The sequence below is a fragment of the Hemiscyllium ocellatum genome, chromosome 25 (genome assembly GCF_020745735.1).
Source record: "Hemiscyllium ocellatum isolate sHemOce1 chromosome 25, sHemOce1.pat.X.cur, whole genome shotgun sequence".
NCBI lineage: Eukaryota > Metazoa > Chordata > Chondrichthyes > Orectolobiformes > Hemiscylliidae > Hemiscyllium > Hemiscyllium ocellatum.
In genome coordinates, this window is record NC_083425.1 from 36,426,274 (window position 1) to 36,449,737 (window position 23,464).

At 42.2% G+C, this 23,464-nt stretch overlaps 1 protein-coding gene across 1 annotated transcript in view; it reads left to right on the forward strand.

The window, feature by feature from the left end:
• The first annotated feature begins 450 nt into the window (after window positions 1-450).
• The window catches only part of LOC132827642 (Na(+)/H(+) exchange regulatory cofactor NHE-RF1-like), a 103,476-nt gene continuing 80,462 nt past the window's right edge, over window positions 451-23,464 (forward strand). The window contains exon 1 of the mRNA XM_060844226.1: window positions 451-1,029. Coding sequence (XP_060700209.1) covers window positions 592-1,029 — 438 coding nt within the window. The 5' untranslated portion in view covers window positions 451-591. The remainder of the gene's footprint in view (window positions 1,030-23,464) is intronic.

Genomic DNA, 23,464 nt, shown 5'->3' on the forward strand with positions numbered 1-23,464 from the left:
AAGTTGAGTATGCAGTGTAAAATAGCCGATACGCTGCTGAGCTTTAATAGAGCTTTTCTGCAATTTTCCTCGATTTGCAGTTCTCCCGCTTCCAGCGTCGCTCAGACTTGTCAATCAACTAGTTGCCCGGCGACCGAGGCGGGGTTTGCGAGTATTCTTAAAGTTCGTGATGTAGCCTCCTTTGCAAGTTTACGCCATGGTATTTTGAAATGCATTCGCGGCGTGGAATTCACCATTTCTCCGCAGCGTGTTGCAGACTCTGAATTCATCGATGAAGATGTTCAACTCCTGCTTTCTCACGTCAGAGGGGATGCAAATTTGAAAGCAACGTGGAATAAATATTAATAGGGAGGCGGGGCCTTGCGGAGAACGGCGTCGATTGGCTAAAGCTTGAGATTCCCTGTCGGTGATTGGAGAGGGGAGCTGCCAGTCAAAAGGAGGGCGGCCCTGGCTGTGCGGATACTTTGTTGCAGTTTGTGAATCGCGCGCAGACACATTATCTCCGAGTGCCACTTGGATACAGAGTATCCCCCAGTCACACTCCGATACAGTATCCTCGAGTCAGTGACTGATTGAGGGTTTATCCCCACCATGACCAAGGAGCAGCTCCGGCCCCGGCTCTGTGTTATCGAGAAAGGCCCGAGTGGATACGGCTTCCACCTGCACGGGGAGAAGGGCAAGACCGGTCAGTTCATCCGCCTGGTGGAAGCGGCCTCTCCAGCTGAGCGAGCGGGGCTGCGGGCCGGGGACAAAGTGGTTCAGGTGAATGGGGACAACGTGGAGCAGGACAGCCACCAGCAAGTGGTCCAGAAGATCAAGGCGGTGGCCGAGCAAACCCGGCTGCTGGTGGTGGACAGGGAGACGGACGAGCTGCTGAGGGCCCGGGGGCTAGTGTGCAAGGAGGAATACATCGACGGCATCCCCGACCCCACGGAGTCGGGCGAGGGGCAGCAGGAGGAGCCCGAAGAGAAAAGCCCGGCAGCCGAGCCCAAAGCGGCAGACACTGTGTCTCAGAGCAGCAGCGAGAAGGTGAGGGTGGGCGGTGGGTGGGGGCTTGGTGTTGAGGGAAGAAGCTGGCCCGACAGCGCACTGCTTTGAGAAGGGGGAACGTTGTAGGGAAGTGGGAGATGGTGGTGATTACCAGGATGGACGGCGGGGGTCACTGCCTGCGACAGAAGTAAGGTATAAGCATGAACGAGACGTGAGCACAGGAATCCCTGGGGTCCGCACGGTCGGAATGCAGGTTCCTTGGGGATGGAAGTGCGCAGCATCTGGAGAGGAAGGCCGGCGCGGTCGTCCTCCCCTGAGAAGATTTCCCAGCAATTCATCTGGAGTGGCTTACTAGCTAAAGTTAAAGGCTTAATGAATAAGTATATCAGGAGCCGCCAGTGTGTGTGTGTGTGTGTAAAACACCAATGGGCTATGCTGAGTTGTTACACTGGCTGAGGGGTCAACGCTGGTCCTAACTCGAGACTCGCTTAGTTTATTTTACTGCACTAAGTCCAGGGTGTAAATCTGATGCTGAATTTACTTTGTCAAGTGAACAAGGCTATGGAATTTGGGTCTAACCACCACAGAGTGAGCTGACAGCAGCAACCATCCAAGAACTAGGGAGAGATTTCGCAGGATGCCACTGAACAGACTGGTATAGTATAGACTGCCCTTCTTGATACTGGAAGAAACTTGAGCCCGAATTTGCTGAATCTGTTGTTGTACAGGGATCTGGTTTGAGTGTGTTGATTTTTGGTTTCCTTTCCTCCCATGTTACAGGAGACAAGGGTCGGTACCTTTGCCATTTCAGCACATTTGAGCAGCAGTGTACCTTTCTGTTATACTTGCAGACATTCGCTAGTTTAGTTGTTGCCCTCGTATTTATTGTGATGATCACAGTTCAGGTATTGAGGTCAGAGTCTAAGCAGTAAGTGCTAAAGCTATTTATTGGATAGGTGTGTGGTGGAATAACTGAAAATCTAATTAGCCCTACTAAAGCTGGCCTTCTGTTGAAAGCTTTGTCAATAGGTAATTACCATTGGATCTTGTTAGGGGACTGTGTAAAACTCCATGTCTTGTAATTCTTTCTTTATCTAAAGATGAAGGGAAAGATTTGTATTTTTAGTACCAGCCACTCAAAAATGGTTACCTGAAGTTTGTGGGTTATCCTCTGGAGACTTGAGGCTAATACCCAGTCTCTCCCTCTCTAGTGCAATATTGAGAGTGACGTAACATTGTGTTGCCTTACATGGAGGTAAAAGATCCCACAGCATTATTTAGAAAAAGAGTAGGAGTGTTCTCCTGAGTATAATATATAACAAAAAACTGTACATCCTGTAAACAAAAACATGACTTGCTAGAGAAACTCAGCAGGTCTGGCTGTATCTAGATATTAGATTAGATTACTTACAGTGTGGAAACAGGCCCTTCAGCCCAATAAATCCACACCGACCCGCCGAAGCGCAACCCACCCATACCTCCACATTTGCCCCTTACCTAACACTACGGGCAATTTAGCATGGCCAATTCACCTGACCCACACATCTTTGGACTGTGGGAGGAAACCGGAGCACCCGGAGGAAACCCACGCAGACATGTGGAGAACGTGCAAACTCCACACAGTCAGTCGCCTGAGGTGGGAATTGAACCTGGGTCTCTGGCGCTGTGAGGCAGCAGTGCTAATCACTGTTCCACCGTGCCACGCTCTCTGTGGAGAGAAAGCAGAGTTCTGAAGAAAGGTCCCTGGACCAAAAACATTTACTGGTGTCTCTCCATGGATGTTGCCAGACCTGCCAAATTTGCCCAGCAATTTATTTTTATCTTCTACCAGGTGTCGTGACTGATGTTAATCTGTCAGCCAACCTTAAAACTGATTATCTATTTGTAACCATGCTCCAGTTTGTGGGATTTTACTGTACAGAAAGCAGACAGTGGGGATAAAAGGGATCTTCTCAGGATGGCAGCTGGTGACAAAGTGGTGTTCCACAAGGCTCAGTGCTGGGACCACAACTTTTCACTTTATAAATTAACAATCTAGATGAAGGAACTGAGGGTACTGTGGCTAACTTTGTTGATGATGATACAAAGATAAGCAAAGGGACAGAGCACCGTGGAGGCAGGGAGGCTTCAGAAGAATTTGGATAGGTTAGGAGAGTGGGCGAAGAAATGGCAGGTGGATTACAATGTGGGAAAGTGTAAAGTCATGCACTTTGGTAGGAAGAATAGAGGCAAGGACTAATTTCTAAATGGGAAGAAAATTCAGAAGTCTGGAGTGCAAAGAGCGTTCTATTCCAGGATTCCCTCAAGGTAAACTTGCAGGTTGAGTCACTAGTTAGGGAGGACTAGAATATAAAAGCGGGGAAGTACTTCTGAGGCTCTATAAGGCTCTGGTCAGTCCACATTTGGAGTAGTGTGTGCAGTTTTGGCCCTGATGTCTCAGGAAGGATGTACTGGCCCTGGAGCATGTTCAGAGGAGATTCACGAGAATGGTCTTAGGTATGAAAAGCATAACATATGAGGATTGTTTGAGGACTCTGAGTCTATACTTGATTGAGTTTAGAAAGATGAACCATACTTACTACTGAATGGCCTGGACAGAATAGATGTTGGGAAGATCTTTCCATTGGTAGGAAAGACTAGGACCTGAGGGCACTACCTTCGGTGTAAAGGGAAGACCTGTTAGAACAGAGATAAGGAGAAAATTCTTCAGCCAGAGATTGGTGAGTCTATCGAATTCATTTCCACAGAAGGCTAGGGAGGCCAGGCTAATGAGCATATTTAAGACTGAGATGGCTAGGTTCTTGAGTATAAGGAGATTAAGGGTGATGGGGAGAAAATGGGAGAATGGGGTTGAGAAACTTATCAACCATGATCAAATGGCAGAGCAGACTCAATGGGCCAAATGGCCTAATTTCTGCTTCTGTGACTTTTGATCAACATATGTCTGTCACATTGCAACAATAAGAGAAATTTAGGCATTCACAGCGCAAACTGCGCTTAATTCTCATCTGCATTCTGTGCATGGGATTGATTCCTCTTTGGAGATGGGAAAAGTACTGCATTGAGGCAGCAAGTTGGAGTTTCATTCCTATTACTGGGGAAAGGAAAGTCAAATAAAACAAAGAACTGTGAATGTTGGAGATCCAAAACAAAAACCTAAATTGTGAGGAAACTCAGCAAATTTGCTGGCAGTGTTCTGACGAAGAGTCACCAAACTCAAAACATTGACTCTGTTTTCTCCCCAAGATGCTGCCAGACCTGCTATGGTTTTCCAACAAATTCTGTTTTGTTTCTGATGAAGCATCATCGGACTGGAAATGTTAACTCAGCTTTCTCCCCGCAGACGCTGCCGGTTTCTCCAGCAATTTCTGTTTTTGTTAAAGTAAATGTTCTTTCTTTTACTGTTTCCATTTAGACAGTTAGAAGTTCTTTACACTTACTGTGGCTGTACGTCTTTCACTATTGGAGATTTAGAGCCTGGTTGACATCAAGTAGATTTTATGATCAAACAAATTAAGCCAGTGAACAATTTAAAACTTTTCCTTCAGACGGCATGCATTTTACTTTTCTTAAGTGAGGCCTAGTCATTAAGAGCGGGGAGTCTATTATAAAAACTGTTTTAAGTATGAGTAAGACCACAGTTTAAGTACTGCAAACAGTCGCCATTGCCTCACAGGAAGTGAGATTAAACTGGAGAAGGTACAGAGGAAAATACACATAGTTAACTACAAGGATAGAGTGAAATGGATCAAGGTGTCTTTTTTGGAACAGTGCTGTCTGAAGCGAAGTTTAGTTGACTGTTATAAGATGATGAGGAGCCTAGACAGTGGTAAGATAAGGCCTTATTTCTCTCTGAGAGGTCAATAATAGGAGGACCACATCTCAAGTATTTGGGAGAAAGACTAGACAAAAGTTAAATTTTTTTTTGGCCAGAGGATTGTGGGAATCTGGAATTCTTTGCCTGAAAGCTCCGCCACTTTCTTTGGCAGCTTGTTCTATACATGCACCACGCTCTGCGTGAACAAGTTGCCCTTTAGGTCTCTCTCATATATTTCCCCCCTCACCATAAACCTATGCCATCTAGTTCGGGACTTCCCCCCTCCCCCCCCTTCCCAAAAGGGTCTGTTTCCATGCTGTACATCTCTCTGACTCTAAAGGGCTGCAAAGGCAAAAATCCTTGTCACAGTTTAGAAAGTATGAAGTACTGTTTTTATTCTTTTCACTTGGGATGGCATAACCAACCAAGGTTAAGGACCAAAGGCTAATAATTGAGATTAGATTATATTGTTTCTCAGCCAGTGCAGACATGATGGTCTGAATGCCACCTTGAGCTGAAAATTTCCATGTTTTGTGTGTTCTCTTCCCCCTCTCCCCCCCGCACCACCACCACCCAAAACACACAAACACCTATCGTGACAGTGAGTTGAATCTGGCCACTTTGGCTTTTGAAAGGAGGAGCTTGCTTATTGCAGTGAAAGGGTTGCAGCAGTGAAATTCTGGTTTGGCATTCAAACTTGCATATAAAATTCATGAGCTTGTGTTCTTGTAAATGGCCCACTTCATTCACTTGTCAGACTTGAATGCGAGACTTCAGCACTTCCCTTCCTGGGTAGGAAACAAATGTTAACTGTGACACTGAGCTCGCAGAGCAAGTCATTCATTTACTGAAATATGTAACTTTCAGTGTAACAATTATGTCATCTAAGTGTCAACACTAGTACATTATAGATCAAAATTGAAAACCAATACACGTGAGATGCTGCTTTACTACTCTTAATTTATATCAAATTGCTTTCACCTCAAGGGACAAGCTGCTACATTGTGGTGGACCTGCCCCACCAATACTGTCCTCAGTGTTGTATGGTGACAGTCTTGTACTTACTGTATGTACCTCAGTGTTGTATAGTGACAGTGTATCTAGCATTGATGAAAATGCTCTCCAGGCACCGCCTAATTTTAGAAGGACAAAGTCTAGAAATAAGTCATTCTAGCTCTGAAGTAATTTAGAAGAGTCATATGCTCAGTGGATAGATTGCACAATGGCCATGTTGTATTTTCTTTTAATGCTTTCATCTTTGTGGGACCTTTTTGTTAAATTGGTGCAATGTTTCTCACAGCAAATACCTTTTGAAGTATGGTGACTTATGCAGGAAAGTTTATTGGTCTGTTGGACTGCTGTTACCTCCCAGTAGTATCGGTCAGCTGAGCTATGTTTTGTACATTGTACCCAGTACAATTTATTGTAGTTCACGTAACTCTAGATGATTGTGTTTCCAATATTGTGACCCCCTCAATGTCTGATTAGGCATGAACCCCACAGATCTCCTGTCAGGTTATCATGGCAGCTGATGGCAGGCTAGTGGTGATGGATTCTGAAGTTGCAAAGTAGTTTGGTGCATTGTGTAAGTGCCATTTTGGAGTGAAGCCAATCAGATCAAATTCTACCCAGCAGTGTAAAATTAATGGAAGCTTTTCCCAGTGCTTGGTTTCATGTTCCTAGCAAATCACTAGACAATTGCCTATGAATTGAAACCTGCATTTTTATTGGATACAATATAGCTAACATGCTTAGATTTAGCAATTAATCCATTAACAGGTGAATGCAATGATATCCTCTGTCTATTTTACCAGCTCCACCCTCCCTTGTGGTTATTTTCAATATATGTGCAGATGAAACTATTGAATCAAATTTATCTACAGCTGAAGTAATATACTGAAGCATAAAGACCTGAAAGGAGCTCTGCAATATATTTATGAATAATGTACTTGCCAGCAGCCAGAATGCCATCCAGTTGGTGGTCATTACTGTGAAGAACTTTGGTTCCATTTTGGGACATTCCTGACTTGGGAATGTTTGAGCACTGTTAGTATGACGTATAAATACAGATTGGTTAGCATCTCCATGTGCGGACCTGTGCGCTGCCTGATGTGCTTTAGGTGGTGGGATGAATTATGCTTCATTAAAGCATAATGGCATTTTTTGGAGAAATAATGATGAATAGGCCGTTTGCTTAATCTCAAACTTCCACCCCTCCCTCATACTCCGTTGCAACATTATCACTTCTCTGTAAATCTGCATGGTATGATATTCAGCAGTTTCAGCCACAAAAGAAACTTGAACTTAGATTTCTGAGTGCACTGTTGTAATTGCATTGGTATCTGCCGTCTGCAATGATAGCATTCCTTTTGGTTGTGTTTTTATGAGGAAAAATATGTGAAATGCAGGTTTGACTTTCATAGTTGGTGGTTGTGCAGATTGCATTCTGGTAGTGTGTTAATACTGCTTCCTGTAATTACAGCATAATTACAAACCGTGCAAAGCTGTCGAATTTATTAGTGGTTTGTTGAAGGTTTTGTTTCACTGGGATTACATTGGATGGTGAGGAAAGTTTATTGGTGTGGAACAATTTGGACCCATCAACTTTTTGTAGCTGTTCTTTTTAAAACCACTACGTGAGCTCTTCAAAAACTGACTGCATTTCTAATTAATGTGTGAAATCTACATCAACACAATGTTGATTAGAGATTATAATTCAAAATTAAACAATGCTGTGTCTGGTTCGGTTTGTACTTGATTGATGGCCCTTTTTCAAATTTAATTTGAAAGTCTGAGAAGTCCCTGTAAAACACAGCACAGACTGATTAACTTGAAATTCCTGAATGCTAACATTTAGTTTGATGTTCATTCGAAGTAAATAAACTATTAACAAAGAATGGACTTTGTTTGAGTTGTCAGAATGATATTCATTTGACTGATTTGTTCATTTATATTTGGAAAAATTAACCTTTAATTTCTGAACCATAAATTGTTAGGCTTTTGAAGTCTGGAGAGAGACTTGGTAGAAAGTTAGGCTAAGTGCAGTAAGTGAACGGGCTAATTGTGCAGGGTTTACTGTTCATCTCAACATTTGTTGATAGTTCTGGACACCCTCTTAGTTCTGGACACCCTCTTAGTTCTGGACTGGATAAGGAGATTAGGAAAGGTGAGAAACTGAATAAGCATGTAGCAGTGTAGTTATTTCCTGATGTGTAGCTGTGGTTTTTAATTGTTGCTCAGCACACTAATTTTGGTGCTCCACTAATACTAATGTCATCAAGGTGCCAGAGGCTGCTTCAATCTCACAATACTGTTCACCCACCTTTCCTACTGTTGTGTTTTGCAAAGAATAGACTGTGTCAAGAGACAACTTTGGTCTCCTTCCAACAGCTGATTTCTTGCAGAAAGCTTTCCACTTTATCACATGATCACACACTAAACTTCAGTAAAATAAAATGTATCCTAAGAATTTAGTTGGATTTAGCAATTATTTTAGATTACCCAGTTTTGCCTGGAGAACCTATGGATAGCCTGGTTGTCCTATTGAACACTTTATCTTCCATCGGAGCATTTGATGCATGTTGTACAGATGATACTGTGACTTTGCCAACTTGTGTTTATGGAGGAGAGAAGATGTGTGGTTTTGACTGCAGTAGAACTTGGCTGAAGGACATGTATTTTACTTGTGATTGCCCTTTCCAATAGAGAGCAATGCTTCAACAAAATATAGAGAGAATCTTGGCTATGGTTTCAAGGGCCTTTCCATTTTTGGACTCAAGCAGCATGAGTTGTGTACCATGACAGAATTGTGTGGAAGATCCCACAGAATTAGCGAGCTTTGAGAAGATTTGTAGCTCAAGTTGAGGTTCTGGATGTAGGTCTGCTTGCTGAGCTGGAAGGTTCCTTTCCAGACATTTCGTCATCCTACTAGGTAACATCTTCAGTGGGCCTCAGGCAAAGCACTGATGATGATTTCTGCTTTCTACTCTCATGTTTGGGTTTCTTTGGGTTGGTGAAGTCATTTCCTGTGGTGATGTCATCTCTGGGGGTGAAGTCACTTCCGGTTCCTTTTCTCAGGGGGTGGTAGATGGGGTCTAACTCGATGTCTTTGTTGATAGAATTCCAGTTGGAATGCCATGCTTCTAGGAATTCTCCTGTGTGTCTTTTTGGCTTTTCCTACGATGGGTGTGTTGTCCCAGTCGAAGTGGTGTTCTTCCTTATCTGTACGCAAGGACACTAGTGAGAGGGGGTCATGTCTTTTGTGTAGCTAGTTGGTATTCATGTATCCTGCTGGGAGAAAGTGAGGTCATCAGATGCTGGAGTTCCTGAAGAAGGGCTTATGCCCGAAACGTCGAATCTCCTGTTCCTTGGATGCTGCCTGACCTGCTGCGCTTTTCCAGCAACACATTTTCAGCTCACTTCATGTATCCTGCTGGCTAGTTTTCTGCTGTTTGTCCAAGGTAGTGTTTGTTACAATCCTTGAAAGACATTTTGTAAATTACATTAATTTTGCTTGTCTGTGTAGGGTCTTTCAAGTTGTTTTAGTGTGTTGGTGTACAGTTCTTATGACATAACAATAGGGTTATAGGAATAGAGATACCTTGAGTTTCACGTACACTAAGCTTTGAAGGACAAGTTAGGACTTTTTTTATGCTAATGAACTATGCTCTTTCATGAAATAAGAACATACCTAGATTAGAATAAAAAGGAGGTTGTGCTAATGCCAAAACAGTATCATTCAATGTTTTGGCATTAACCTTCAATATGTATTTAATTCTGGATGCTACGCTTTGACTTTGATGTGCTTTTTAGGGAAGATTGACCAGAATGGTAACACGAGGTTAAGGGACTTTCGATTCCTGGGGTTATTCTCCACGATGTAGAGAGGCTCGAGGAGTGATCACCTATCTTTTGAACAATTCGTGTTAATAATCAATTGAGGGCTTTTAACCTTTTTTAAAAAAAACTTTCCAGAAGATCCAGACATGAGGTGAATTCCACAGGAATCCCAGGGGAGCTGGAGAAAACTTGAGTGAATTATTGATCTGGAATGTGCTACCTGAAATGGTGGTGAAAGCAGATTAAAGAATAACAAAGAGAATTGAATAAATGCTTAAATTTAAAAAGAAAGAATTTACAAGGTTATGGAAAAATATTGTGTGGAATTAATTGGTGAATTCTTTCAAGGAAACAGCAGAGGCACAGTAGTCTGCATGGGGTCTTGGCCTGTTTGTGTATTTTAGCAATACTCTTGTGACCATGTGAAGAGAGCGTGAAACCGTTTTCTCCTATTTCAGCACTTTGGCCACTGTTTAAGTGGTGCAATGTGCTGAAATATTACTTTTAGCTGGGAGGTTGTTTACAATTAGACACGATGCAAAGTCCAGGAGATTGCAATGAACTTGTTTCAAGAGGTCAACCTAAGCAAATTTCAAGGCTTGTTATCTCTGCATTAAAACTGAGGAAGTATTGATTTAAATTTTTTTTGTTCTTTGTTTTGCTCTGTTAATATTTGTTAAAGTTATGTGTGGGGTGGGGGGAGGGGGGGAACCCAGTGGGTATGAGGGTGGGGACCCCTGTGCATTGGTTTGGGAGGGGTGTGGTCAGGTGCTAAATACTGTGGCGATAAGTTGCTATTCCATCAGGAAGAGTAAAGTTGCTCACTGTGCTGTTCGTGGCCACCATCACATACCTGCCCTTCTGAACTGGCCTCAGTGTGGATGATGACACACTAATTTTCAATTCTTTTTAATGTGTCTACTAATATACAAATTGGGAGTAGCAGTAGACGATGCTTGTATGCGTTCAACTATCTAGACTTGGAATAAGAAGAGGACTGATGCGATTATTTCAAATTTCCACCAACACCAATAACCTTTTGTTACCCCCCCTCTGTAAATCTGTCTCTGGTTTAAAAGTATTAAAATAAAATGCTTTCACCACTCTTTGAGGAAGGGAGCTCCAAAGGCTTATTGCATCCCTTATTTCTGGACTCCTAGGTGTTCATATAGGGAATATTGCCTCATGTTAGAGGTGAGTAATAGGTGAATTGGTTTGTTACTTCCAGACACACCTATTCAAAGGCTCCTGGTTTCACTTCCATCACTCATTTGAATAAGTCTCTCAAACTCTTCTGTACATTTCCAAGCTTTCACTAAGTCCGGTTCACCTATCGAACCTGTGCATGCTGACCTACACTGACTGCATGACTGACGATGTCTCAGTTATAAAATTCTCATCCTTGTTTTCAAATACCTCTGTGATCCCATCCATCGCTACCTCTAAACTCTTCCAGCTTCACAACCTTCAACTCTGACCCTTGTGAATCTTCCTGTTTACTTAACTCTAGTTAAGACATTCTGTATTGCGGAGCTCTCCACCTCCTTCAAGATCATCCTGCAGTCTAGCCGTGAAACTAAACCTTGAGCCACTTAAAAAAATAATTTCTGATTTGGCTGATTTTTTGATTGACATCACAACTGTGAACCATTTGGGATGTGACATATTATACAAGTGAATATATTGTTGAGAGAACAGTGAAAGTGGCAGAAACATGAAATTCATGTTTTGTTTCGCTCCTGAAGGCACTTGTGATGAATTCAGTAAGTGTCACTAAATCCTTCTTTACCAGTGTATCAAGTCTCAACAAGATATTCGGTCATGAAGCTCGTTCTGGAGACAGATGCAGACTCTCTTTATTCTGAGTCTATAGCAGTGATGGGAATCATGCCCTGTTTCATCTGCCTGCCTTGCTCAAGAGCACAAGAAACTGTCAGTCCACAACTTTTGTTTTTCCCACACATTCCCTGACATTTTACAATGTCAGACCCTGATCAATTGTCGCAAAACAGCGGATATGCATTGTTAATGTTACTCAGAGATGTTCAAGTTAAGTTGAGAGAGAGTTAACTAGTCCAGCTAGGGGCAGATCAGTGGTTAGCACTGCTACCACACAGTACCAGGGACCTGGGTTCAATTCCACCCTTGGGTGACTGTCTGTCTGTGTGGAGTTTGCACGTTCTCTCTGTGTCTGCATGGGTTGCCTGCTGGTGGTCTGGTTTCATCCCACAGTCCAAAGTTGTACAGGTTAGGTTGATGGGCCATGCTAAATCACCCACGGTGTCTAGGGATGTGGAGGGAGGTGGATTAGCCATGGGAAAAGCAAGGTTACAGGAATAGAGTTAGAGGGGTGGGTGTAGGTGGGATGAGCTGAATTGCCTGCTTTCACTGCAGGGATTCTAGGATTCTGTATGTGCTGGACCTCTCCCGTGATAGTTTGTCATTCTGTTTAATATTAACAGACTCTGGGTGTACTTTGTCATTGTCATTGAGAGAAGAACTTGTTTTGAAAGATCTATGGGTGTGGGAAACCTATGTTATTGTTTGTTTTATATGTTTTCTCAATTCAGGTTGAGAGTTGGTCCTATTGGCAAAGGAATTCCTAACCACTTCAGGCAGCTAATATTTCATTAAATACTGCAAGGGTATGTTCAGCACAGCTTTACAGGAAAACCTCAATATTGCCACCTTTTAAACACTCTCAGAACAGGCACAGAACCTCCCAGCCATCTGTAGGTACTGACATGTCATGAATATGTTGATATGAAACAGTTGGTGCTGTGTGCTATTTAACAGCCACGAGTGTGTATCTGAAAACTCCCAGATTTACATATGCAAGCCCTGAGATTTGAAAAAACTGAGTGATCTTCCTTTGGCACATTAGTTTGGATCTGAGAACTGAATACATTGCTGTGTGTTAATGGGATCAAGTTGGACTTAAACAGCTGAATCTACTCTGACACCTGCCTCTGAGCAGTCCGTGCTTCTTTCGGGTGTGATGTTCAGAAGTAATAAGCCTCATTGGCTGTCGGTTGTGTTGTGGGACTTGGTGTGTTTTTCTCACTGTTCTGGAAAATTTTTGATTTTTTTAAAAAAAGAAATTGTTAATAACTCTCCCCTGGGTCTCCTTAGCATCCTACTCCAGCTTGGAAACATATCCAGGCTGATGTTAACCTGAGGGAAAATTCTGAACCTCTGTAGTACATTCCACTTATGGACCATTTGAAGTCAGTTGGGAGGGTGAATTGGACATCAGTTTAATGTTCAAAGTTTGTCTCCATCCACAAAATATGGCACCTACTGACAATACAGTGCTGTCTCAGTATAGCACTGAAGTATCAGCCTAGATTATGGGTTCAAGTTTCTGGAATGATTCAGTGAACTGATGACCATGTGACTGGTGACTGGAGAATGTTGCTTGCTAAACCACAGCTGACCACCTTGTCTTTGCAGTTTAGAATGGTTTTGTGTGGATTGAATGTTTTTGCTGGTTATCTGATTGAATAAAGAACAAAGAAAATATACAGCCTAGGAGCAGGCCCTTCAGCCCTCCAAGCCTGAGCTGATCATTTATTCATAATGTGTGATGTCAGACATGATCTGTACCCATGATGAAGTGTAGTGGGCACTATCTTCTTAGAGATGACAGAGTGCCTATTGACTCTTTCCCTTCACTCTGGGTGTGTGATGGGGGCTCCTTAAATTCTGGGATATCCAAATAGGAGTTTGAAGAAACCTTTCAGTTGGTATATGTACAGCCTTGACTAGTTCAGCTCCATTCTGGCTGTGAATAGCAAGACATCAATTTCTGTCTGAGCCCAGTTATCGGTGATGAGTGTTTGATGTCTCATGGAAGTGCTGTTTTACCCCATTGGCTATGATATTATATGGACCCCATGTTACCATCTCTTTATCTGAAGGGCCTTTCCTAGTGTTGAGAGGATTTAGGAGAGAGGCATTGCAGTCCTGGGTCTATCGCAAAGTATGCTGCAGTTGATACTCGTGGACCAGTGAGGGATCCAGCATAGCTAGATCTTTCCTTACCTGGCGATCTTCTGCTTGATTTCCAAAGATTTTAGGCCAGTATCAGTGATTATCGATGATCAAGAGACTACTGGGCTTTTTCATGTGATATAGAACATAGAACAATACAGCACAGAACAGGCCCTTCGGCCCACGATGTTGTGCCGAACATCTATCCTAGATTAAGCACCCATCCATGTACCTATCCAATTGCCGCTTAAAGGTCGCCAATGATTCTGACTCTACCACTCCCACGGGCAGCGCATTCCATGCCCCCACCACTCTCTGGGTAAAGAACCCACCCCTGACATCTCCCCTATACCTTCCACCCTTCACCTTAAATTTATGTCCCCTTGTAACACTCTGTTGTACCAGGGGAAAAAGTCTCTGACTGTCTACTCTATCTATTCCTCTGATCATCTTATAAACCTCTATCAAGTCACCCCTCATCCTTCGCCGTTCCAACGAGAAAAGGCCGAGAACTCTCAACCTATCCTCGTACGACCTATTCTCCATTCCAGGCAACATCCTGGTAAATCTTCTCTGCACCCTCTCCAAAGCTTCCACATCTTTCCTAAAGTGAGGCGACCAGAACTGCACACAGTACTCCAAATGTGGCCTAACCAAAGTCCTGTACAGCTGCAACATCACTTCACGACTCTTGAATTCAATCCCTCTGCTAATGAACACTAATACACCATAGGCCTTCTTACAAGCTCTATCCACCTGAGTGGCAACTTTCAAAGATCTATGTACATAGACCCCAAGATCCCTCTGTTCCTCCACCTGACTAAGAACCCTACTATTAACCCTGTATTCCACATTCTTATTTGTTCTTCCAAAATGGACAACCTCACACTTGGCAGGGTTGAACTCCATCTGCCACTCCTCAGCCCAGCTCTGCATCATATCTAAGTCCCTTTGCAGCCGACAACAGCCCTCCTCACTGTCCACAACTCCACCAATCTTCATATCATCTGCAAATTTACTGACCCACCCTTTGACTCCCTCATCCAAGTCATTAATAAAAATTACAAACAGCAGAGGACCCAGAACTGATCCCTGCGGATATATTTTTACCTGTGGCTTATACATACCCTAATTCTTTAAACATCCTGCAGCATGTCGTAAAAGATACTTTGAATTTCTCAGTTGCGAGTTCGTGCAGCTCTGTGGTTTTTGATAATCGGCCTGAGGCATGAAGTTTAATGAAACAAGTCAGGTGACCCCAGAATTGCCATTGGGCTTGCCAAGTTTGAAGGCTTGATATGTAGTTCAACTGAAACCACAAGACACTTCCTGAGTTGCTACACAGGACATTTAGCAAAGCTGTGATGAGAACGTACTCGGAAAACCCACTCTTAACCTTCAGTTTCAACACTATAACCATCCAGCATTCGTGTGTGTATGTCTGCTGCTTTCAACCTTCCCCCACTGCTTACTACTTACAATACTACATGTGATTGAAATCAGCTTTGGTTCAGATTATAGAAATCCTGTTGTGTCAAAATTAATCTGAACATTCAGTAGGGGTTTAACAATAAAGAAAGACTTGCATTTGTCTATCACTTGACCATTACTGGGGAGAACTCCCTGTTCCTCTTTGAATTAGTGCTTTGAGATATTTTGAATCGATTTGAGAGGGCAGACAGGGCCTCCGTTTGGTACAAAATGCTGTTGTGAAAGATAGCACTCCCAACAATGTAAATCTCTCTTCTCGCTCTTCTTGCTGCTGACTTTTTGGGGCCTGTATAGGCACTAATACCCTGTCTCTTTTCCAGGGGTACTTGGCCCCTTTGTGTGAAGTATATTGTCTGTCTGTATCTATGTTTAAGTTTGTTTGTTTTATACAAGGGTCACTGAGAATGTGGGAGCTCAGCTGTGCCTGATGAGAATTTGACGATTTTGGTTTGAAATAAATTAGTCTGTAGGAGTAATACGTGCATGTGGAGTGTTTGTGGTGTGTTAAGCCAGGTCTATTGTTGTATTGAGTTTGAGTAAGTGATCTGTATTGTGAAAATTCCTCTTGTCACTGTGTGCAGTATCGGTGCTAAATGTAATAGGGTTCCTGTCGTAAAGCTGTGGGAGTTGAACGGGAATGTCTGTGTTTATGAAATGTGTGGTGATAATTGGATTTCTTTGCTGAGTGTCAGAGGCTATTGTTTACAGAGAGACATCACAGTTGATCAGTAAAATGGCCAATTTGATAAATAACTATTTAATTCTTTCAGTAACATTTATTCGCCTTTTTTCCATTGTCCATTTGAGTTCCTTTTCCTTTATCCACCTATCTAATTGAACCTTACATTTGACAGATTCTGCCCCAGCCTCTAACCCTACTGAGTTCCACAGTGTGTCAACTTGCTCTGCAAAAATATTCTTCTGTTTTGTGCCAAATCTGGCCATTTTAATTTTGTTTGTGGTCCTTCAGTAACTGAAAACATTGTCTGCTTCTATTTGCCCCTTTTTCTATCTTTCTGAACTTGAAACAATGTACCTCAAAATATCCATAATTTTAATGTCCTAATTTCTATTTTTTTTAAGCTTCTTTGAACCGCATTTAGTCTAAAAAGAAACTCCCAAATGTTAAGGTTAAGAGCATGCACATGTCTCAGTGAGTGAATCCCAGTATATTTGCAACTTTGAGACCTGTACATTAGTACTCTGGGGATGGACACTGCTCTGATCTCATTAGGCTGCAGATAGGAATGTGCCAGGCCTACATGTGACTGTGCTTCGAACCCAAATCAAACAGATCACAGATGGGCTATGATCATTAACTCCACATACTCCTTTTCCCCCTGTTACGTTTATACCTCTGGTTAACAAAAGTCCATCAGTCTTGGATTTAAAATTTCTAATTGATCTACTCTAAGTTGCTATGTGCAGATAATAAGTCCCAAATGTTTTCCACCAATTTGTGTGTGAAAATACTTGTAACTTCACTTGGAAGTACTGACACTGATTTTCAGATTCTGTACCATGGTTCCAGAGAACCAACCCATAGAATAGTTTTCCTCTCTCTATCCTTTTTCTGCTTTCTTTAAAAACTTCAATGAAATCACCTCTTTAACCATCTAAATTTCCTGGAATATGATCTTGCTTTGTGTGATCTTATCTTGTGTTTTAGCCCTTAGATTGCAGGTTTTGTTTGGTTACGTCAACAACAGATAGTAAAGAAGAGACCCTTTAGCCCTTCAAGTCTACACGAACAAAATCTACCTAGTTCCACTTTCCAACACTTGCCCCAGAGCCTTGAATATTATGACATTTCAAGCTCTTATGCAATTATTTTTTAGAGGCAGTGAGGTTTTCTCCCTTACTAACCCTTCCAGACAGTGCGTTCCAGATTTCACCATACTTGGGTAAAACATGTTTTTCCCCCAATCCCCTCTAAACTGCCTGCATTTCACCTTCATCATGCCCCCTTGGTATTGGCCCATCAATAAGCAGAACAGATGTTATCTATTTGCCTTGTCCATGACCCTAGGATGTTATACACTTCAATCAAGTCCTCTTTAGCCTTTTCTGCTTGAAAGAAATGACCCAATCTTATTCAGCCCCTGTTCATAGCTACAGTGCTCCATCCCAGACAACATCCTGATGAATCTACTCTGCAACCTTTCCCTGGCAATCATATCCTCCTGGACCTGACCAGTCTCTAACAGTGGTCTGCATGTGAACTTAGACCATTAGATCTTCGTGCGATTGCCGATAAGAATTCCTGTTGCTCCCAAAGATTTTTTACCAGAACTTCCTGTTTGGGCAGTTACTCAGTGGTGTCTGTTCCTCTGGCTGTACCCCAACATGTGAACCTACTGTCAGAGGTGGAAGGGTTTTATTTGAGGCCAGCATGAGTCGGGTGCTCTGGGTCTTCTCTGGCTGTATACAGGAATCTAATGTAGCAACTCTTCCAACTCACTGAGGTATAGACTCTGATTCTGGTCATTTTATTTTCAATTGCTCTAATTATAACTTCCAAAAATAATTCTTTTGCTTGATAGTGTTCCTTGGCTGATTTGTTTGGCTAAACCTCTTGTGTATAAAGTGATTAGGAAATCCTTTTTGTGATAATCTGTTTGAACTTCATTCAAATCACAGAATGCAATGGTTCCTGTGTTTGGGTGATGGTGGTCTGGTGAGGTGGGTGCAGGAGATTTAACCACCTCTGTTGATGAACCCTATCTCTTTAACTGCCTCATATCAAGATATCGTCTGTGCCACTTCAACTTTGACCTCTGGAATATCTCTGATTTTAATTACTCCACTATTGTTGGCCATGCCCTCAGCTGCCTTGGCTCTAAGCACTGGAATTTCCTTCCTAAACCTTTTGGCTTCTCTTTATTCCGCTAAGCAGTTCCTCTCTGACCAAATTTTTAGTCAATTGTCCTAATATCCTTTGTTGCTTGGTATCATTTTTTTTTCGAATGTTTGGAATTCTTTGAAAAGTTTTACTACATCAAAGGCATTTTATAAAACGTTTTATTTTACAATGCTGGTGTGTCTCGGCCAGGTCACCAGTCTGATTTGGCCTCTGGTCATTGCTGTGCCGTATGTCAGCAGGACTCGCATAATTCAGTCTGATCTGATTGTTGTGAATGTGTAGTTGAGAGTTGGGACTCTTGTGTGATGTTACTTCTCATTCCCTAGTTCAGTAATTAAAGTTCAAAAGAAAAATTACCTTAATCTCTTTCACAAGGATTTCTTGAAGTGCTTCAGTTTGATGTGTGTTTTTGGGTGCATATTTCCTACGTTGCTATTGGAAACTCAATTTGTAATGAAATACAGCACCAGATTTACTTCTGAGATAACTAGATAAAGAACAGAATACTGGACCTGGGTCTGTATTGCATAGCATGCACTTCTAACTAACAATTCCTTCTTTCAGCTTGTTTCTCTATACACGGGGTAACCCCCACATCTGAATACAATTAAGTATTGATGTGATTTGCTTTGGATGTTGGTTTGTTTGAGAAACAAGATAGAACTCCTCTGCCTTCGAAATAGTGAGAAAGCAGTGGGGCCTCTCCGATATCACAGTAAACCAAAAGGTGGCACCTTTGGTGCAGCACTGCTGCCCGTATTGCCCTGGCACATCAGCTGTGATTATGTGCTGAGATTTCTGAGATGGGTCTTGAATGTGTTGACCGTCTGACACAGGATAGAATGCTACCCTCTGAGTTATAGATGCCACCTAATAAATATTGGGCAACCTGCTGCTTAGAAAGAGCCTAGTTAATGTGGCAGAGCTATTGAATCATTGTGGCTAGTTGGTGAGATTAGATTAGATTAGATTAGATTAGATTAGATTAGATTAGATTAGATTAGATTAGATTAAATTAGATTAGAATCTATACAGTGTGGAAACAGACCCTTCTGGCCAACAAGTCCACACTGATCCTCCAAAGAGTAACCCACCCACCTCTGACTAATGCACCGAACAACAATGGGCAATTTAGCATGGGCCAATTCACCTGGCCTGCACATATTTGAAATGTGGGAGGAAACTGAAGTACCCGGAGGAAATCCACGCAGACACTGGGATAATGTGCAAACTTCACACACAGTCGCCCAAGGCTGGAATCGAACCTGGGACCCTGGTGCTGTGAAGCAGCAGTGTCTATCATTTCTCTTGTTTTTAAATGAATCCTTCCATTGTCATTGATTCTTTCCCTCTGATGCCCTTGACTCTGTGCCATGTTTTCATGGCAGCAGTTCTTCATGGCTGAGATGGTGCTGATTCTGGGCAGCTGATTCAGTTTCAGGAACCCATCCATCACCTCAAACATCCACTTCCTTTGCCATTGCTATAGAATGGAAGCATGCTCACTAACTACAAGCAGTTCTGCAGGAACTTGCCTAGGCTTCTTTGACAGCATCTTTTAAACCTGCAAACTCTAACATCTCATACAAAAGGGCAGCAAACACATTGGAAACATTACCACTTGCAAGTTCTCTTCCAAGCCACATTCCATTCTAACTTGGAATTACATTGAATACTCTCCGTCTGAGGAAAGAGTTCCAGGACTTTGGTCCATGTGGCTCTGTGGGTGATTAAGAAAATGCAAAGGACTGCAATGGCTCAAGCATACAGCGTATCATCATCTTCTCAAAGGCGCTTAGGGATGGGAAATAAATGTTGGCCGAGCCAGCAACATCCCACATGCTGAGAGTGAGGAAACAAAATTAGCCTAAACCCAACTCTGATACTTGCCCCATCAGGATAGTCCTAGCCTGGATCTATCTCTGTTTTCCTTACTTTCCTGTTAGCTTTAATCGAACTCAACTTTTCTATCTCTAATTTGTGATCCATGTGAGTGAGGAGTGCTGGGGAACAGGGTCAGGCTTTGGTACATCAGAGGCTGTAGGCTCCTTTGCTTTTGCATTTGCTGTTTTGACAAAATCTGAAGTCTTTTCGAGGAGATAAACCTTAGAGATGCAAAAGGTAAATCACAAGTTGGAGCTTCCTGCATGATGGAGAAATCCTGTTTGTTTTTTTAAAAAAAAAAGGTAGGAGTAACTCTGCTTGCAATTCATTTGCCTAGTGTTAAGGATCTCTGCATTACATTGCAAAAGGCTTGAATAGGGCAAAGAGAGTTTGCACATGCATAACAGCTTTTAGGACATTGGATCTTTCCAAAGTGCTTTCCAGACAATTAAGTGGGTTGGAAGGAAAGCCACTATTGTAATATCTAAAACCATCAGTTGTCATTTACATGTTACTAGCATTGATGTTGGTGAGTAATGATAATGAGATGATCTGTTTCTGTTAATTCAAGCATAAATAATGACCAGAATATTGGAGAGCAATGATTTAGAAGGATGTTAAAGGCCAGAACATGCTGGAAACACTGGGTCAGCCAGCACCTGTGCAGAGAAACGTTTTAGGTTTGACAGCCTAAAAATATATGTCTGTCTCTCTCTCTCTCTGGCCATCTCTGCACTTGTCCGATTGAGTATTTCCGGCATTTTCTGTTATTGTTTTGAATTTGCAATTTTCTCAGTATTTTATAGTTTGCTGCCTGATATGAGGAAGAAACATATATGGAAAGAAAGACTTGAATAACTGGTTCTGTTTTCATGTGAATAACACCAATTGTATTGAAATGATGGAGAGGTGGAACAGGGAAGGAGAAGCTGATTATATACAGTAGCTGAGGATCTTTGATCAGGAGCCAGAAATAGAAGATTAAATGACAGATTTTGAGCAAAGTCAAGAAAATTGTCTTTAGAGTTCTGCATCTGTGGAATGTACTACCATGGTAGGATTTGGAGACATAAATCAGTATTGAAGATTAGCTTAACACGGTGGATGATTGGCTGAAGGAACTTGGTGATAGCATGTGAAAATGTGATGAGAACTATTCATTGAAAAGGCAATAATTGCTGTCATGGACTGGTTAGGCCAGGCAGCTGGTGTTGCAGTGATGATATATTTGCTCAGAGCAAAGGGATGAAGGACCCATCCACCCATGATGCTGATGCGCTTTTGCCCGAAACGTTGAATCTCCTGTTCCTTGGATGCTGCCTGACCTGCTGCGCTTTAACCAGCAACACATTTTCACCACTGCCTTACATTTGCAGACTGATTTGGTTTTTAAAAATATTTTTATATTTTACACTGGATCATGGAAGCTAGTGGTACAGAAAGCTGATTTAACAACAACAACAAAGTGCTCCTGGGACGTTTCCACCTCCTCCCCAAGCACATTGTTCCAGAACAGAAACTGCAAACTTTCAGCCCTGCAATCGGCAAGCTTTTCAAAAACAGCTTCATGTAAACACTTGCCTGAGCTCTTCCACACTTTCTAAACTTGTTCAAGTCTGTGCAGTTTAAACTTTAGCTTTGGCGTTTATGACTTGGAGTACAACAGTCTCAGAGTTTCGTGTGGTGTGAGAGACATGATGATGTGAGAGACTCCACTGCTTACTTTCTGTTCCAATATTATTTCCAAAATGTGTTTTTCTCTTACAACTTAATAAATGTTCGGTTATTGTAGTAATTGTTAATTTATGGGAGAAGTCAGTTACTGTATACCTCTGGGATTCTGTACTAGGCAGCATAGTGGCTCACTCGTTAGCACTATTGCCTCAGTGCAAGGAACCTGGGTTTGATTCCATCGTTGGGCAACTGTGTATTTGCACATTCTCCCCATGGCTGCATGGACTTCCCTCCACAGTCCAAAGGTGTGCAGGTTAGGTGGATTGGCCATGCTAAATTGCTCTTTAGTGTCCAGGGATAAGCAAGCTAGGTGGATTAGCCATGGGAAATCAGTGTTACAGGAGGTAAGGGAATGGGTCTGGGTGGGATACTCTTGGGATGTTTACTGTGTACTCAATGGGCTGAATGACCTGCTTCCACACTGTTAGGATTCTATACTGGTGGGTCTGGTCAGTTGCTGTATAACACTGATGTAGTACAATGAGAACACCGGTCTGTATCTCAAACCGTTGAGATATAGTACTGTTGGGGGATAAGACTGTCACTGACTGTATTTGGAGTGCAATGAGTCTGCTGCTGGCTGTTTACCACAGTGTTATTGTGGCTGTTTATTTCCTACCAATATGCCTAGAAGTAGATCAAGCTGTTTGTTTCCTTCTAGTGGCCCTTAAGCTTGTTATGGACTCTGCTTCCTATTGAAGCAATTCACCAGCTTGTGGTGTAGGTGTAATTGTGGAAAGCTATCTCTACAAGTTTGTGTTAATTGAGTGAGGAATGGTGAAGGAAGCCTGTGACCCAACCTCCAGATGCTCTGTGATAAAGCGTGAACTCTTCCAGTTTGGAATTACAAGCATTCCTCTGTGCTTCCCTTGAAGAGTGTCTTGAGGAGCTCAGTTTGCAAGAAGGCCAGAGTTAGGAATGATTCAGCAGAACAGAGTTCACCCCGAGTTTCATTATTGCTAAGTTGTCACATTGATTTCTGTAAATGTGCAGCAGAATATTAAGGATTGTTAGTTGCCTTTTGCATGCACTTTAACCAGTATCTGCAGAACCTGTAATAGTTTACAATATGATTACAAGTGTTACAACACATACATAGCCTTCTCCATTTCACAAGCCCTGAGATTGCAGCAATCTTTTTCCCTATAAATACACAATTCGGTGATGAGGAAAGGTCAGTGCTGCTAACGAGTGATTGGTTACCATCAGCTGGAAAGTAACCATGCATCTGAGATTGGTAGCCTTGAAATCTGAAGATAGTTGGTTCTATCCCCTTTCTGACAGGAGTGCACTGTCTAGGCTAACAAATGCAACTCTCTGCTTCAGTCTACAAAGAACTACCTTCTGTTAAACAGCAGCTCAAGATTTTATTCAAAGAGCCTCTGGGAGCTTTGCTGGTGCCACTCATAGCAAACGTTTTCCATCCTCATTAATCACTGCCATAGATAGATGTATCTGGATATTTATCACATTGCCATTTGTGGGAGCTTGCTGTGTGCTAAGCGTTGGTCTTGTTTCCAACATTACAATGATACTTTAGTTACCGAGTGCTTTGGAACATCATGAAAGGTACACTAATGGTTAAAGTTTTACTTTTTTATATCACATTTGCCAAGAGAACAGTTACTGAAAGTAATTCTTTGTACATGAAGTGCTTTGAGAGAGATGATAAACTGCATGAATGGAGACTTAAATATTTGCACACAGTTGGCAGCTGGTTTAAGAGCAAGTTATATTTGCATAGTGCCTTTAACTTTATCAAACATCCTATGGAGATTCACAAAAACAACAAACTTTTTCTGCTAATTAAAGGAGATATGAGGGTCAGGGATCAAAAACTAGTCAAAGAAATA